We start from the raw sequence: 16,424 nt of genomic DNA, 5'->3' as shown, positions 1-16,424 counted from the left end.
TTGTAGAAAGAATGATTTATAGGATCAGGGTGTTAGCTTATTTGATTATGAAACTAAAGGGGAAAAAGAACACTTAGCAAAGGTAAGAGAACTGTGTTTTCTTGCCATGCTCTGGAGTAGGAACTAAAAAATGCTATTGGCCACCTGTTCAGATGTCTTCGTATAAAGGGTATTGGGCAACCGTTTCTGAAATGACTGTATTTTAGGTTTTCCTTCTTAGCTAATGTTTTCTTCATTAATCAGATGGATGGATTGTAATTAGCATTTCAAGGAGTTTCTTTTTAGTTAGAATGCCTGCTAGTCTTAAGATCCCTAACTAGGAACTTGGGGTCAGCATTAGACTGACTTTCACGGTTTTAGAAGCAGAATCAGGAGTAAATCATTGTTCGCTTTACTCATTCCCCTGGTGTGTTGAGTTTTGAATGATTTCTTACTGTTTGAGGTATAAAACCCCAAACTTCATGACTTAATATTAAAAACTTGGGACTCTGCCTGGTGGTTAAGACTCCTCACTTCCACTGCAGGGGGCGCAGGTTCAGTACCTGGTCAGAGAACTAAGATCCCACATGCCGCACAGTGTGGCCAAAACGAAAACAAAAATTCTATAAACTTGGTCCCTAGCACTTGCCGAATTCCCATTGAATAGCTTGGTTCTCCCAGCCTTTCGCTGACTTCCCAGGAAAAACACTGCCTTCTCCCGCTGGTGTCCACAGCAGTTGGTGCGTGCCTGTGGTAGAGCAGTTGCCGCGGTGTTTCACACTGACTGGCTGACTGATCCCCCGTATCAGACTCTGCCTTCCCTGAGGATAGAACCGTGCTGCGTCCTTCCTCTTTGCATTCCCAATGCTTAATATGATTTTGACACACAACGGGGGTTCAGTAGGTTAAATTGCAGTGTTTTCGCAAGAGAGATGAGAACAAATGTCCACATAAACATTTTTACACACATGTGTTTCACAGCAAATGATTATTTATAATAGCTAAGAAGTAGAAACATCCTTACATCCATCAACCGATGAATGGATAAGTAAAATATGATATATTCATATCAGTTCACTTCAGTTCAGTCACTCAGTCATGTCCGACTCTTTGTGACCCCATGAATCGCAGCACGCCAGGCCTCCCTGTCCATCACCAACTCCCGGAGTTCACCCAAACTCATGTGCATCAAGTCGGTGATGCCATCCAGCCATCTAATGGAGTATTATTTGGCAGTTCAAGAGGAATGAAGGTTTGATAGATGGTACAGTATGGATGAACTTCAACTCTATTATGCTAAGTAAAAGGAGCTAGTCACCAAAGACCACCTATTTATGTGATTTCATTCATATGAGATACCCGGAATAGGCAAATCTTATAGAGAAAGAAATTAGATTAGTGGTTGCTTTGAGTTGGGTGGGTCTGGAGAGTGATTCCTAATGGGTTTCTCTTGGGGTGACGAAGATGGTCTAAAATTAGATTATGGTGATGTACAACTCTGTATGTATACTAAAATCCATTGAGTGATATGAGCTTAGTATTATGTAAATTATATGCCAGTAAAGCTATTTAAAAGATAAAGTAGCATTCAGAGAGTTTGGAGGGCCACTGAGCTTCCTCTCATGGGTGATTACAGCTCTGCTTTTTTGTTTTCCATGAGGCCGTCCAGGCTAAATCACTCAGTTGTTCTTTAATTTCTCCCACTTAAAAATTTTACTAATAATGTAATCAAAGAACATGGGTTAAATGATCATGTCAGTGGTCAGCTGAGTTTTGAGAAGGGTACCAAGACCACTCATTGGGGAAAGAGTGGTTTCTTCACCAAAAGGTGCTGGGAAAGCTGGATGTACACATTGCAAAATAATGAATGTGGACCCTTACCTTACATTACGTACAAGAATTAACTCAAAATGGATCATATACTTAACTTTAAGAGTTAAAACTAATAAAACCCTTAGAAGAAAACATAGGGACAACTCCTTATGACAGATGTGTACCAATGGTCAGTGAACCCCTGAAAAGATTCTTAGCATTCTTAGTTTCTTAGGGAAATGCAAAGGAAAAACATGAACTACCACTTCACACCTAATCAGGATGTCTGTAATTAAAGCCAAGTAGAACAAAGTAGCGGAGAAGGCAATGGCACCCCACTCCAGTACTTTTGCCTGGAAAATCCCGTGGACGGAGGAACCTGGTGGGCTGCAGTCCATGGGGTTGCTAGAATGGGACACGACTGAGCGACTTCACTTTCACTTTTCACTTTCATGCATTGGAGAAGGAAATGGCAACCCACTCCAGTGTTCTTGCCTGGAGAATCCCAGGGATGGGGAAGCCTGGTGGGCTGCTGTCTCTGGGGTCACACAGAGTTGGACACGACTGAAGCGACTTAGCAGCAGCAGCAGCAGAACAAAGTAGTAAGTACTGGTGAGGAGGTGGAGAAATTCCATACAGTGCTGGTAGGAATGTAAAACCACACAGCTGTTGTAGAAAATGCTATGATGGTTCCTCAAAAAGGCAAACATTACCATATGACCCAGCAGTTCTGTTCCAGGTATGCTGTACTCCAAAGACTTGAAGATGATTTCAGTTATTTGCTTGCCATTGTTCATTGCAACATTATTCATAATAGCCACAAGGTGGAAACAACTAAAATATCCACAGATAGATGAATAGATAAACATGTGGTATATCTATGCAGTGGAATATATATTCAGCCATAAAAAGGAGTGGATGTGTGCTACAACATGAATGAACCTTAGCAATATTGTGTCAAGTGAAATCAGCTGCACACAAAAGGACAGATATTGGGTGATTCTGCTTAACACAAAATATCTAGAATGGGCAAATTCATAGGAATAGAAAGCAGATTAGAGTTTGTCAGGCGCTGAGGAGACAGGTCATGGAGAGTTCTTGTAGAGAGTTCATAGGTGCAAAGTTTCTGTTTAGGGTGATGAAAAAGTTTGAAAATAGGTCATGGTGATGGTTGTGCGAAGTCATGAATGTATTTGGTGCTGCTGAGTTGTATGTACAACGAAAGATTGCTAAAATGGCAAGTTGTATGTTATATGTATTTAATCATAGTTTTAAAAAAGAAAATGGGTTAAAAGCTACTGGATACTTTTTAGTAATTGAAAATAAAAGAATACGCTGTAGAGTGTCAAAGTCATGCAGTAATCCTGTGAGCAAATAGTGTAGTTGAAAAATGAGTGGTATACTTAAAAGATGAACTATTTTTAAAAGCATCAGTTATAGTACCTGTCACTGGAAGAAGCCATGATTAAACAGAAGTGACTTGAGGCTGTTCATCATTCTCTCTTAATAGCAAAGTGAAAAAAATATAGACCTCTTGGACTTAGGCCTTCCATTCCATTTTTTATTTGGATTCTGCCAGCTTACCAAATGAAGGCTGTCAGTAAAGCTTTACTAGGAGCACGTATATGCAGGAGCTCTGCAAACCGCAAAACATTATACACACCCTGACTCCCTTCTCATTTTCTAGAAGAGCCATGTTTCATCTACTTTTTAGCCACTTCATTTTATTAATTTATAATGGATTATATTGTGATTTCTTTTTTTCCCTTTTAGTATTTGGTGTCTTTGATCCAGGACAACCTGGGATGGATGTGGGTTTTCTACTTTTTCATTCTTATGGTAAGTATGTGCCCCCTCTTTTTTTTTTTTTTTTTTATAAACTAGTAGTTTTTTTCCTTAAGATTTGCGTATTTATTATTTATCTTTGGCTGTGCTGGGTCTTCTCTGCTGCGTGGGCTCTCTTTAGTTGAGGTGGGCAGGAGCTCCTTGTTGTGGTGCATGGGCATCTCGTTGCAGTGGCTTCTTTTGTTGCAGAGCACAAGCTCAGTAGGTCTGGTGCCCAGCCTTTTTGCTCCGCATCATGTGGAATCCCACATCAGGGATCGAACTTGTGTCCCCTGTACTGGCAGGTGAATTCTTAACCACTAGTCCAACAGGGAAGCCTTTAGCTAGTAGTTTTCAAGTTAAATGAGTTCAAAACATTTACTTAAATCACTTTTTTGTTTGTTTGTTTGTTGTTTTAACACTCAAAGTAGTCTTTTTTTGTTGTTGAATAATTGGCTTAAAATAAATGGCATGTATTTGAGATATAAAATTCAGGAAGATTTAACATATGTCCATACACATCTGTGAAAAAATTATCCGGATCAGGGCAGGAAGTGTCCGTCACTCCCAAAAGTTTCCTCACAGCCCCTATGTCATGCCTGTGCCCCCACCTCTCTTCTCCATCCCACCTCTCTTCTCCATCCCACCTCTCTCCACCAGGCAACTGCTGGTCCACTTTTCTATTGCTGTAGACTACTTTGCATTTTCTTGAGTTTCATATACATGGAATTATACACTCCATATTTTTGTCAGCTTCTTCCAGTCAGCATAATTATTTTGCAGTTCATCCGTGTTGTCGCATGTGTCAGTAGTTCACTTCTTACAGTTAGGTTAAATCACTTCTTAAACAGCAACATTGCTGACTGCTTTTAAAGATTCTTTTGTGAAAAGTAGCATCTTACTATTCTAAAAGACACATTCATTTTTCAAGGAAGGAAAGGGCTGTTAGGTTTGCCTTTGACCTGAGTCTAATGAGTATTGTCATTCATGATTCCAGAAAAAATGGTGCGAGACTTACATCCCCAACTGTTAATCAGGGTACTCTTCCAGGGTACTCTCTGTCACTAAGTATAATTTGGGAATTCTGAAGGAAATGTGTATGCCAAACCACGTAGGGTTAAAAAAGAAGCATTGCTATAATTAACACTGTGGCGTGCAAGTTCTAAAACGAACCTTGAGTCTCTTGAGAAAATATCTGTTGCACCTTAGATATTCTTGGCTGGAACTCTGTATTCACTGGGAAGCAGCCAATACAAAATAAGGCCTTGTGCTTTTAAAAAAAAGCTGTCTGTTGAAAAAGCATGTGACGTGTTCTCACCACGTTATTGAGACACAGTGCTCCAGACTGGTCCACTTGAGAGTCTGGTGACAACTTCGTGCACCAGAGGGTGTATTTAGTATCGTTTCCCTCAGTTGAGAGCATCCTGATTGGAGGCAGCCTCCATTGCCCAAGTCCAGACATTGTCCTCCAGCCTGTCCAAGGGGCCCTGGAGACAGCTCAGCACCTGCAGTCCCCTAGAGCGAGCGGCCTTAAGGCTTACGTTCTCTGCCGTCACAAAGGATGCTTCCGTCAGCTTCACTGTTTCTGGCTCCTAAAGGCTGGGCCCTGTAACTCTGTGTTCCTCTTCTGATATCTGCCCTAAGCAGAGGGAGATACTTCCTGATGTACCTGCTGGTCTAATACCAGAAATTGTCATGGAAAATGGAATCTGTTAGAAGAAACGCTGTTTGAAATCTGAGCTCCAGTATCAATTCTCTGCTCTACTTACAGCAAATTATTTCATTTGGTTCTTTTTTTGAGGAGACTGTAATGTTACATTAAGTATTTTATTACAGTAACTGTAATTTTAAAAATCATTTTCTGTTTCATTAAAGATTAAGAATTATCTTTGTAGGAAGTCAAAAAGGATGTAGTCCAAATTCATTATTATGTTCAAACGATGAAGCACTAACAGAATTAAATTACTGCTGTACATTTAATGCTCTTTTTCTCTTCACAGACAAGTTGCACAGTTCTGTTTATTTCACCATTAATAGTGAGGGAAACATGCTCTCTTATGCAAAGACGACAAACTCGCGTATTGAATGAGTGACTGGTGCCCACAAAAGAACATCAGGACTCTTATTCTCTTAATTTACCCTATTTTGGGTTTGTCTTAAGAACTCCAATATAACCTCAGATTGTCAGGCCTCTTTCAGCAGTGTCAGCCCCCGGAGATGCTGACCAGAGTGAAGGCTGGGTTGTTTTTTCTACACTACAGGAATTAATGATTTTTATTTATCGCTGTTGTTCCATGAATGTACCGAATGGCCTGTGACTCTGCCAGCAACTCTGTTGGCCTGTGGAGGTTCATCCCTTTAACCGTAAATGCTTTATTGAACTTGGACCCTTGTCCTCCAGCCTGGAAAGCTGAGTGACCACGCGGCAGTCGTGCCCGGTTTGTAGCAACGACATGCTCCACGAATAGAAAGGATCGTTGCATTTTGCTTCGGTCATGAGTTTACAGAGAGCAGCTCATCTCTGAAGCATCACATCCTGGTACAGCGCTCCAGCGGGGTCCAGCATAAGCCTGTCTTGGACAGAGAATCCCTTAGTCAAACTACGTGCTGAGTGGCTCAGTTACTTTGTGTCTGCTCTGAAGTCGATCAGCTCCGGAAGCAGAAATATCTTCCAGTGATTGTCAGCTGTTCTCCTCCATCTTCATTCAGAATTTCCTTCAACTCCTGGAAGTCTTTTGGCTTCCTGTCAAGGACCATGAGGTACCTCAGTTGTGAACATTCCAGGATGTAATTTATAACCGAAGTACTCAACCCCAGGCTTGTTCTCTGGGAACTTTTTAGGATCCACTAGGAAGCCAGTTGGCTTAGCCCTATTTTCAGAGGCTCGGTCTCTGTCATAACCAGGTTCCTTGCGTTACCTCAGCAGAAGACTAGAATTAGAGAAAAAGGAAAGACCATTTGGCCTTCTATGCATTAAGTACGTGACATTGAATCACAGTGGATTACTAGGGCCTGAGAGGTATCTAGGTATCTATTCTTTAGATGTTTGTAGAATATACATCTTCAAGGCTGTGAATTCTATACTAATTATCAATATTTTAAGGTCATCCTGTATATATATTTTAAATTATGAAAGTGAGCAGGCGAAAAATGTGCAATTTTGAGGGCTGCCTAATTTACATGGAGTTAGGGGAAAATTTTCAACCTCTTGCTTTGTACTCTCAAATGTGTGTTTATGAACTTGTTAATGTTATTTAATCAAGCAGACTTCCAATCAGTTAACTGCTCATTACTGACAGAAAGGGAAACTTTTGAAACACAGAAAGGGAAAATAAACTGACTTTTATAATAAATATCTGTCTGTCTGGTTATTTTCTTTATACTCTGAGCTCCGCGTTGTGACTCACCCCTGGAGAGTCCCTGCTCCTGAGTGTCCCCTGCTGACCAGCCACTGACCCCGCCGGGCTGCCGGATTGCACAGGCCTGTGTCTGCTGCCTTCTGAGAAAGCCTCCCCTCCTCCTTTGTGCAGGACTGTGCTGAGTTTGGATGAGTGGCCTAGTTGTAGTTTAAGAATCGTCTGTGGATGAAGCCCGTTTTGGTTATTTAGCCTCTTGGTGACCTTTGGCTGAGAGAATTTCCTCTCCCCTGCCATGTAATCAGTGTGGTCACACCTTCGTATCCTGACACCAACCATTGTTTTCTTGCCCCAGTTTAAACTTAGCTGGACGAGTATTCCTCTGACCTCTCTCTAGCCCCCAAGCTGTACCTGCAATGAAATTATAAATAAAATAACGCCTTGGCATTGAATGAATTATATCTTGCACTACGGGTGGATTGCCTGTTGTTCTGGTACTGGCAGTCTACGTGCGGATTAGCTTTAAAGAACTCGTAAGAATCGACCTCACGTTCTTACAGTTTTCCCTTGAAGAAAAGGCCGTCATGAAGGCTAGTTTGGAAAGGCATTCTCTGAGGCCTCGATCTCTGATAGAGTGCTCTGGCCTGCCTTTTCTGGTCATGTGGTGTTTTCTTTTTTCCTGTGCATACTAAGTCGCTTCAGTTGTGTCCAACTTTTTTGTGACCCCATGGACTGTAGCCCACCAGGCGGCTCTATCCATGAGATTCTCCAAGCAATAATACTGGAGTGGGTTGCCATTTCCTCCTCCCGGAGATCTTCCCGACCCAAGGATCGAACACACGTCTCTTACATCACCTACATTGGCAGGCAGGTTTTTTTGCCACTAGCGCCACCTGGGAAGCCCTTTCGCCTTCCTTGTCGTTTCAAAGGGAGAAGGCCCCTCTCCACTCCGGCTTATTCTAATCTTTGCCGCTTCCTGGAGAATGGTCCCCATAGTCAACACTCACACACAAGTGTCTTGAGGGCCCGCCCCTTTGTGTGTTGTGATGTTCAGCGAGACAGAGGGTACAAGATGTTCTTGTCCACTCCTTCCTTCTCTTTTCAACCTTCCACGTCCTTCCATCTCCCGCATAGGTAGCTGACACAGCCCTTTCTTATCCTGACTAGTTCTTCTGACTTATGTCCTATTTTCCTTTTCAAGACCAAGTCCTTTGAGTTAACAGATGGTATCTGCTGCCTTCCTGGCTGTTGTACTTCCTCCTCAGCTAGGGAACTAACTGTATTTCCATTCATCCAAGACAGTCCTGGTTTATGTCTGATGCTCTGACATAATTATCATGTCATAATTACGGCACTTCTCTCTGCTCTCCCAAGTATTCTAATTTGGATATCTTACCCTTAACCTCTGACCTTTTTTTCTGTATCACTACAGAAACAGTGCAACGGAATGTCATAGAACTTAGTGATCTTTTTTTTCTCATTCCTTTCTTAATCCTCCTCTTAAACTTGATGCTGGTAACCCCTTCATCTTCTCCAGGACTTTTTTTCCTTTGGCTTTTATGGCATTTCAGTGTATTGAATCTCCTTACCTCCTGTTTTTTTTTACTGGGTTCTCTTCTCTGCTCATCCTCTGCTAGTTTCTATAAGAGGGGTCACCAGCTTTCCCAGAGAGCTGTTCTTAGAACCTAACAATAGCTCTGTTAAGTCCTAAAGAGAGGTATTGTACCTGTTTACATAATACTATCTGGTGTTTAGTTAAGAGCAAGTCTCAAGGGAAGTGAGCTCAGCTTATGTAGCTTCAGGCCCCATCCTGTCCCCACCCAGACCACACTGCCAATTGCCTTCATGAATGGTTTTCAAATTTTGCTAAGTCAGAAGCCATTTTGAGAATCCAAAACCCATGTACCCTCTCCCCAGATCAAAATGCACTTATAAACAAACATTCAAGATTTGTTACAAGGCGGCTTCCCTGGTGGCTCAGTGGTAAACCATCTGCCTGCCAGTGCAGGAGACTCAAGTTCGATCCCTGATCCAGGAAGATCACACGTGCTGTGGAGTGACTAAGCCCATGTACCACAACTATTGAGCCTGTGCTCTAGAGCTGCGACTACAGAAGCCCATGAGCCCTGGAGCCTGTGCTTTACAACTGGAGAAAAGCCCTCGCAGTGACAAAGACCCAGCACAGCCAAAAATAATAAAATTATTAAAGAGGAAAAAATAAAGATTTTATTACAGGGTGTTCGTGGACCAAAACTTGAAGCCAATCCTTGGGCCACAAAGTTAGAAACCTTGGTTGAGAGAATCGGGTGTACCTGTTTGCCTGAGGTTTCCCACAGCCCAGCTTCTGTCTATTTCTTTATTGAATCTCCCACTGTCCCTCTACACGAACTTGCTACAGAATCAGACTGGTCGTCTTAACTGTTGTTTAGTTGCTAAGTTGTGTCTGGCTCTTTTGCGACCCCATGGACTGGAGCCTGCCAGGATCCTCTGTTGATTGGATTTCCCAAGCAAGAATACTGGAGTGGGTTGCCATTTCCTTCTCCAGAGGATCTGCCCAACCCAGAGATGGAAACCTGTGTCTCCTGGATTGGCAGGCAGATTCTTTACTGCTCAGCTAACCAGGGAAGCCCAGTCATCTATTACTTGGCTACAAATGGCAGTATTTATCTTTTTTTTTTTATTTTGGTAAGGAAGTACCAGTTTTTTGGTTTGGTTTTTAGATGAACAAAAGCTTAACTGTGATAGACTACGTGTAACATAAAATGTATGCTCTTAACCATTTTGAGTGTACAGTTCAGTAGTTAAGTACTAATACACTCACACTGTAGTGCTTAACGTCTTGTGTTGATTCACACTTTCTGTCCGTATTACCTCTTTTTAACTCTCTGCTTTCTGAGTCTTCCTTTTCCTTCAAGTCTTGGCCAAGCATCTTGTGGTCCAAGAACAGCTCCCAGCCAGCCTTACTAGCATCCACCGTCCCGCCTTTTTTTGGTAGTGAGCGTAAGATTACTGATTTGGTGCTTAGCTGCTTACCTATTTTTATATCTGACTCTCCAAGGAGATTATTGGTCGTTTTCTCCAATGCCTAGTTCCTCGCATGGTTGGTGCTGAGTAAATGTTGATCATGTTGGAAAAAGTGGAAGGAAAATGAGAGTGGAAAGGGCATCTAGTGGGTGTGTCCTCCTGACCCCGAACCTTGCCCTTCCTCTTGCTTTGACTAGGACACCGCTTCCTGCAGTGAATGGCCAGGTTACTTAAATTGAAGTATAGTTGATTTACAGTGTTGTACTCGTTTCAGATGTGCAGCAAAATGATTCAGTCTATATATATATATTTGTGTGTGTGTATCCTTTTTCAGATTTTTTTCCTTTATAGGTTGTTAAAAAATATTGAGTAGACTTCCCTGTGCTATCCAGAGTATCTGTTTTATATATAGTTCTGTGTATGTGTTAATCTCCATGGAGCTTTTCCTGTTTACCCCTTCTAATGCTCTTTCCTTCCTTTGAACTTCTTGAGCCATTACAGGTAGACTATGAAGTCTGCCCGGGCTGAGTGGTTTTACTGCCTTATTTTATTCTCTGGTTGTTTCTGGTTAAGTTGTCATTTCCTCAATTACATTGTGAACATGAAGGAATCAAGTCCATGTCCAAGGTTGCAGCAGCTATTTAATCAAGACAGCTGGTGTACCTTCCCATGTGGCCTCTGTACAGGTTCAGGCTCATCTTCCTTGTGTGTGTGTGTGTGTGTGGTGTGTGTGTGTGTGTGTGTGTGTGCGTGTGCTTAGTCACTCCAGTCGTGTCTGCCTCTGTGACCCTGTGGACTGTAGCCTGCCAGACTCCTTTGTCCCTGGGATTCTCCAGGCAAGAATACTGGAGTGGGTAGCTGTTCCCTTCTCCAGGGGATCTTCCCAACACAGGGAATGAAACTTGGTCTCCTGCATTACAGGCAGATTCTTTACTGTCTGAGCCACCAGGGAAGCCCCATCTTCCTTTTCCTTTTCTATAAATGCCCCGATCATTTCCCGTGAGTTTGTTTCCACATATATCCAGAATAAATCAGATTCTGTATGAAATTTATATGTGTGAACACAGATAATACAAATTAATTAAATTGTTGTATATGTGTTATAGATAATTCTAGGTGACTGTATATGTATATATATATAAAACTATGTGTTACTTTTAACTGCACACACACATATAACTATATACAAATGTATGTGTACATCAAGACTAATATTTGAAAGGGCATTCTGTACTTAAGCCCCAGGGGCGTGGTCTTCCCACCATCACCAGAACAATGCTTCATGTGTGTGCACCTCCTTTATTTGTTTATTTTAAGCTTCTCATCTCCCTGGCCTCATCTTCTTCCTCCCTCCCTCCTTGCCTTCCTTCCTTCACACGACTTTTACAGGTGCCCTCCTATCCATCGCTGTGTCTTACCCCCTGTGACGTAGGAGGGCCCGTGATGGATCTGGTCCTTAGGTTGGAGAGCTAAGGCTCTGAGAAGCTCATGGGTTTGCCTGGGGACACACATCTAGTATCCGACAGCAGGAGTGACTCAGAACCCAGGTCTTCTGACATCAGTGTTGGTTTCTGTGACGCCACGCATCTTCTTGTTTGACTTGAATCTTGTCCTAGGCTTCTTTCCAAGGTATATGCTGTGTAAAAGCTCTCGTCCTCTGAGCGTCAGTCCTGCAGGTGAGAGGCTGGCCAGATGCTGTGAAGCTTTGTCTTAAAACTGCCTTCCGCCTCGCTCCTGCTGCTGGGCTGAGTTCCGCTCGGCGCTCCAGGTTTGCCTTTTTAAAGAGCATCTCTTCCCTCTTTCCTGGTCCTTCCGCCTGAGTCTCGGGTCGGTCTCCTACCCGACAGACTCTGGTCTTCCCTCCTTTCGGCCCTGGAGTCAGTGGAGGTGATGCTGTCACGAGCCCACCTGCGCCAGCTCTACCCCTTCCTCTTGACCACCGTCACTACTCGTACCCTTCCTGTTCTTTATTCGTGGCCAAGTTGCATAGCTTGTGGGATCTTAGTTCCCCAACCAGGGATTAAACTGGGTCCTGGCAGTGAAAACTCTTGAGTCCTAACCATTGGCCCACCTTATTCGTCTTTCTTTTTTTAGGATTATCTATTTGTGGCTGTGCTGGGTCTTCGTTACTGTGTGGGATTTTCTCTGGGCGCAGCAGCGGGGTCTACTCTTTAGCTGTGGTGCATGGGCTTCTCGTTGGGGTGGCTTCTCTTGTTGCAGAGCACGGGCTCAGGAGCACAGGCTCAATAGTTGTGGTGCATGGGCTTAGTTGCTCTGCACCACGTGGGATCTTCCCGGACCAGGGATCTAGCCTGCGTCTCCTGCACTGGCAGGCGGATTCTTTACCACTGACCCACCAGGGAAGCATCCCCCCCCCCACCCCCCCGCCCCACCCTTCTTTCTAATGAATGTTTAACTCAGTTTGAATTACGGTCTTGCATCTAAAGTGGCATGAGTCAGCTTTTTCTCATCTGCCACTGCCCTCCGATTAAAGAAATAGCTTATTTTTCCTTTTTGTCCTTTCAGAAATTAGATAACAAGTAACAAAATCATTTGCAACCATTTTAAATCCCCTTGAATCCCAAGGAAGTTGTCATAACTTCATCATCAGTGAAATACTCGTAAAAATGCCATCCCTTTGGATGAAAATGTTCTTGTGGATTGTAATAGGATAACTGGATTTAGGTAAAGCCTTTCATCTGAGCACTTCTAAGGCCTTCAGCTTGTTTAATAGTTATCACCACACCCTGAAGAGTGACATCAGGATACGATTGTATGTGTGTATGTGCACATTTGCTTATTTACTTAGCATTTTGTTTGTTTTCCGAGGCTCACCATAGAGAGTTTCAGGAACCTAACTATTGCTGTGGATTTCATTAAAAAAAATAATACCTAAGGAGTAGCATACATAACTTGCCTTTGTTGCATGGGATGGAGATGTTAATGAGGTTACAAAAGGCAGAGAGACTGCTCTGAAGCCAGGAGGGTGGGGCTGGGGGAGGAAGGAGCAGTGACTGAAGTAGAGGCTGCAGGCAGACTCGTCCCCAAACGCCCTCAGGTGTGAGAGAGGTTTCGTCCTCGTTTGCATTACTAGGTCGGTTCTCCTAAAGTTGATGATTCTGTGAACAAGGTCTTGGAGAGAAGATAATTTATTAGAACTTTGAAAATTCAAAACAAGCCTGTGCCTTGTCTGAGGGAAAGCCCCTTAATTAAGACCAAAGATCCCGCTCTTGGTCTCTGCAGTCACTTTGAGGCTGTTGAAACAGTGTCTGGATAAAGGGATGGGCTACTTAAGAGAAGAGCCTTTTAGAGAAAAGCCTAGCAAGATTTTTTTTTTTTTAGCCATCTTAGTTCCCTGACCAGGGATCAAACCCATCCGCCTGCAGTGGAAGCGCAGAGTCTTAACCACTGGACCACCAGGAAAGTCCCAAAAAACATTAGCAAGAGTGGCCCCCAGAGATGACCAGCGCTGGCCCCCTTCCCACATGTGTCTGCTGTTTGGCTTTGGCACAGCACCTCACTTCATGCTGCAGGATCTAACTAATAAGGCGATTAATGAAAATCAGCATTTATATTTTCCTCTTTCTACTCCCCAACCCCCCAAAGCAACTGTTCTTTGCTCGGGGGCTCCTTTCCTCGTCTCAGTTGCTCACACCTCTGGCCTCAGCAGGGGGGACAAAATTCCAAAGACCCTGCCCACTGCACTTGTCAGAGTGGCACAGGTGCTTCATTTCATTATTACTTTACATCCGTTGGCTTTGAAACCCTCCTGGCTAGTCATTCCCTCAGAAGTTCTCAGTCCACCCACCCGCCCCCATCCCCGCCCCACCGGCCTCTTATCACCACTGGCGACACAGCCTGCCTGTTTCATTGAAAGATCAGGACTGTTTAGGGGTTCTCTGCTTGGGCAAGTCTCTCTTCTGCACAGGAACTGAGGCCTTGACATCACTCTAAATTCCACTCCTTTTGATTACCTGCTCTCCATCTTCCCCCACCCCCTAGTTTGTCAGTTCTCATGGCCTCTCCGGTGAGATTCTCACCCTTGCTTTCCACATCAGTTCCCTGAGTGGATGCTCTACCCATGTGCCCCCCAGCCAGGCCCTCCCACGTGAGGCCATTGGTTGTGGGAGTGCTCTCGTTAGAAAATGAGTTCTACTGAGCGAAAATCTTAACAGTTTCTTCCAGTGGTCCTAATTCTCCCTTCCAAAGCAACCATGAAATTCAAGCCATGAAGTTAAAAGACACTTCCTCTTTGGAAGAAAAGCTATGACCAACCTGGACATATTAAAAAGCAGAGACATTACTTTGCTGACAAGGGTCCGTCTAGTCAAAACTATGGTTTTTCCAGTAGTCCTATATGGATGTGAGAGTTGGACTATAAAGAAAGCTGAACGCTGAAGAATTGATGCTTTTAAACTGTGGTGTTGGAGAAGACTCTTGAGAGTTCCTTGGACTGCAAGGAGATCCAACCAATTAATCCTAAAGGAAATCAGTCCTAAATATTCACTGGAAGGACTGATGCTGAAGCTGAAACTCCAGTACTTTGGCCACCTGATGTGAAGAGCTGACTCATTGGAAAAGACCCTGATGCTGGGAAAGATAGAGGGCAGGCGGAGAAGGGGACGACAGGGGATGAGATGGTTGGATGACATCACCAATTCGCTGGACATGAGTTTGAGTAAGCTCTGGGAGTTGGTGATGGACAGGGAAGCCTGGTGTGCTACAGTCCATGGGGTCGCAAGAGTCGGACACGACTGAGTGACTGAACTGAAAGCAAGACAGGTCTATATTTTCCCTTGATATATTGAAGACAACTTCCACCTTTCCCTTTCAGCCTTTTAAGCTTCTAATCTTAAATCTTTTTTGAAGCTATTCTCCCTGCCGTTGCTTCCTGATCAAAGCTGACCATCTTCATTCTCTACTTTTGATGTTGTAACTACCTTCTTATTCTTTGAATTCGGTTTCTCTCCATTTTGATTTCCCCCTTTTCTTCCTAATCCTCAATCCTAAGAGAACTCTCCAGACAAAATTGTTTCATCTTCTGTGTTCCAGACACTTGTTCATACTCTATTTTTAGTTTTGTCATCACCTGTCTGCAAAACTCCAGCAAGTCAGGTCTACCTTCTCATCATTTTGAAAAATCCTCTCCTACAGTGCAAGGTACATGGGAGGTAGAACTTAAATGTTTAATTTTCTCTGTGCCTGTTCCGGTACTTCTTTTACACGGTTCACTTTTTCATATTTTCCTAAAACCTCCCGACGACTACCAGATTTTTCTCACTAGCCCCTATTGATTACTCATTTTCCAATCTTAAACTGCCTGGTGATCACCCCGACGTCCTGCCAGCAGCCCAAAGTAAAGAGTTCATTTTCCCACCCCAGTGCTGGCAAAGCTACTTCCCACATACTCTCCTACTGGTCTTGCTTAATAAGTTGCTTGAAACATTTCTGGGTAAGCTTAGGTGTCAAGGCACATTCTGATCCTTATTCATTAATGGGCTCTCTCATTAAGTGACTGAGAATTTCCACTGAGCCCTAATTCTCACATTTCCTGAGTTGACTTGAACTATCAGCGGCAACACCATCAGCCCCAGGCTCACAGCCTTAAGGATACTTGCTGCTGCATCTTTTCCTCGCTCCTTGTCCACAGTCTCCAGGTGTTGCTGATTCTTTCCCCCTTGCTTTTCTTTAACATGTTTATTGGATGTGTAGTTGATTTACAATGTTGTTTGTGTCTCTGCTGTACAGCAAAGGGAATCGGTTATACAACTGGCTTGCTTTTCGAACTCATCTTGTTGATTGCTAAGTCAATTTCCTCTACCTGAATTATTCTCAAGGGCCTTATTTCTAGTGTCCCCTCTTCTAGTCTTCCCTTTTCCAGTCTGCCCCATGCGCAACTCTTAGAATAATCCTTCTAAACAGTATTATTGTGTTGTTTTTCTCCTGCTCAGCTATCAAAAGGGGACTCTCTTGTTTCCTGGGTTAATGTTGACATCTTACATGATCCTCATCTCTAACTAGAAAATCTGAGACATCAGAGATCTGAGGGTAAGTAGCAGTGATACCTCTCTTCTGCTGATTCTTTTTTTCTCACCACACCATGTGGCTTGTGGGATCTAGTTCCCTGAGCGGGGATCGAACCTACACCCACTGCATTGAAAGGGCAGAGTCTTAACCACTGGGCCACTAAGGAAGTCCATATATATATATATATATATATATTTAAAAAATAACAACTTTATTGAGATATAATTTGCATATATCTAACTCACCTTTCAAAATATATAGTTGCTTAGAAACTACACTTCAATAAAAATTAATTAAAAAACTGAACAATGGTTTTAGGGATAGTCACAGGTCTGTCTAATTTTAGAACATTTTCATCAATCCCCAAAGAAACCTCATATCTCTTAGCAGTCATTCCAAGTT

At 43.1% G+C, this 16,424-nt stretch overlaps 1 protein-coding gene across 7 annotated transcripts in view; it reads left to right on the top strand.

Annotated features, from left to right (window-relative positions):
- Positions 1 to 16,027, top strand: part of SLC37A3 (solute carrier family 37 member 3) — a 56,338-nt gene extending 40,311 nt beyond the window's left edge. For 5 of the 7 annotated variants that reach the window (XM_055591089.1, XM_055591090.1, XM_055591084.1 and 2 more), the window contains 2 exons: positions 3,565 to 3,630; positions 5,616 to 6,968. In XM_055591089.1, coding sequence (XP_055447064.1) covers positions 3,565 to 3,630; positions 5,616 to 5,708 — 159 coding nt within the window. In that variant the 3' untranslated portion in view covers positions 5,709 to 6,968. Of the gene's footprint in view, positions 1 to 3,564; positions 3,631 to 5,615; positions 6,969 to 15,946 lie in introns of those variants that run through there. The other 2 variants (XM_055591087.1, XM_055591088.1) reach the window with 2 other exon arrangements.
- The last annotated feature ends 397 nt before the right edge of the window (positions 16,028 to 16,424 follow it).

This window comes from Bubalus kerabau, chromosome 8 (assembly GCF_029407905.1).
Source record: "Bubalus kerabau isolate K-KA32 ecotype Philippines breed swamp buffalo chromosome 8, PCC_UOA_SB_1v2, whole genome shotgun sequence".
NCBI classification, from domain to species: domain Eukaryota; kingdom Metazoa; phylum Chordata; class Mammalia; order Artiodactyla; family Bovidae; genus Bubalus; species Bubalus kerabau.
Note: the sequence above shows the minus strand (reverse complement) of the source record. Positions and strands in the feature narration are given on the sequence as shown.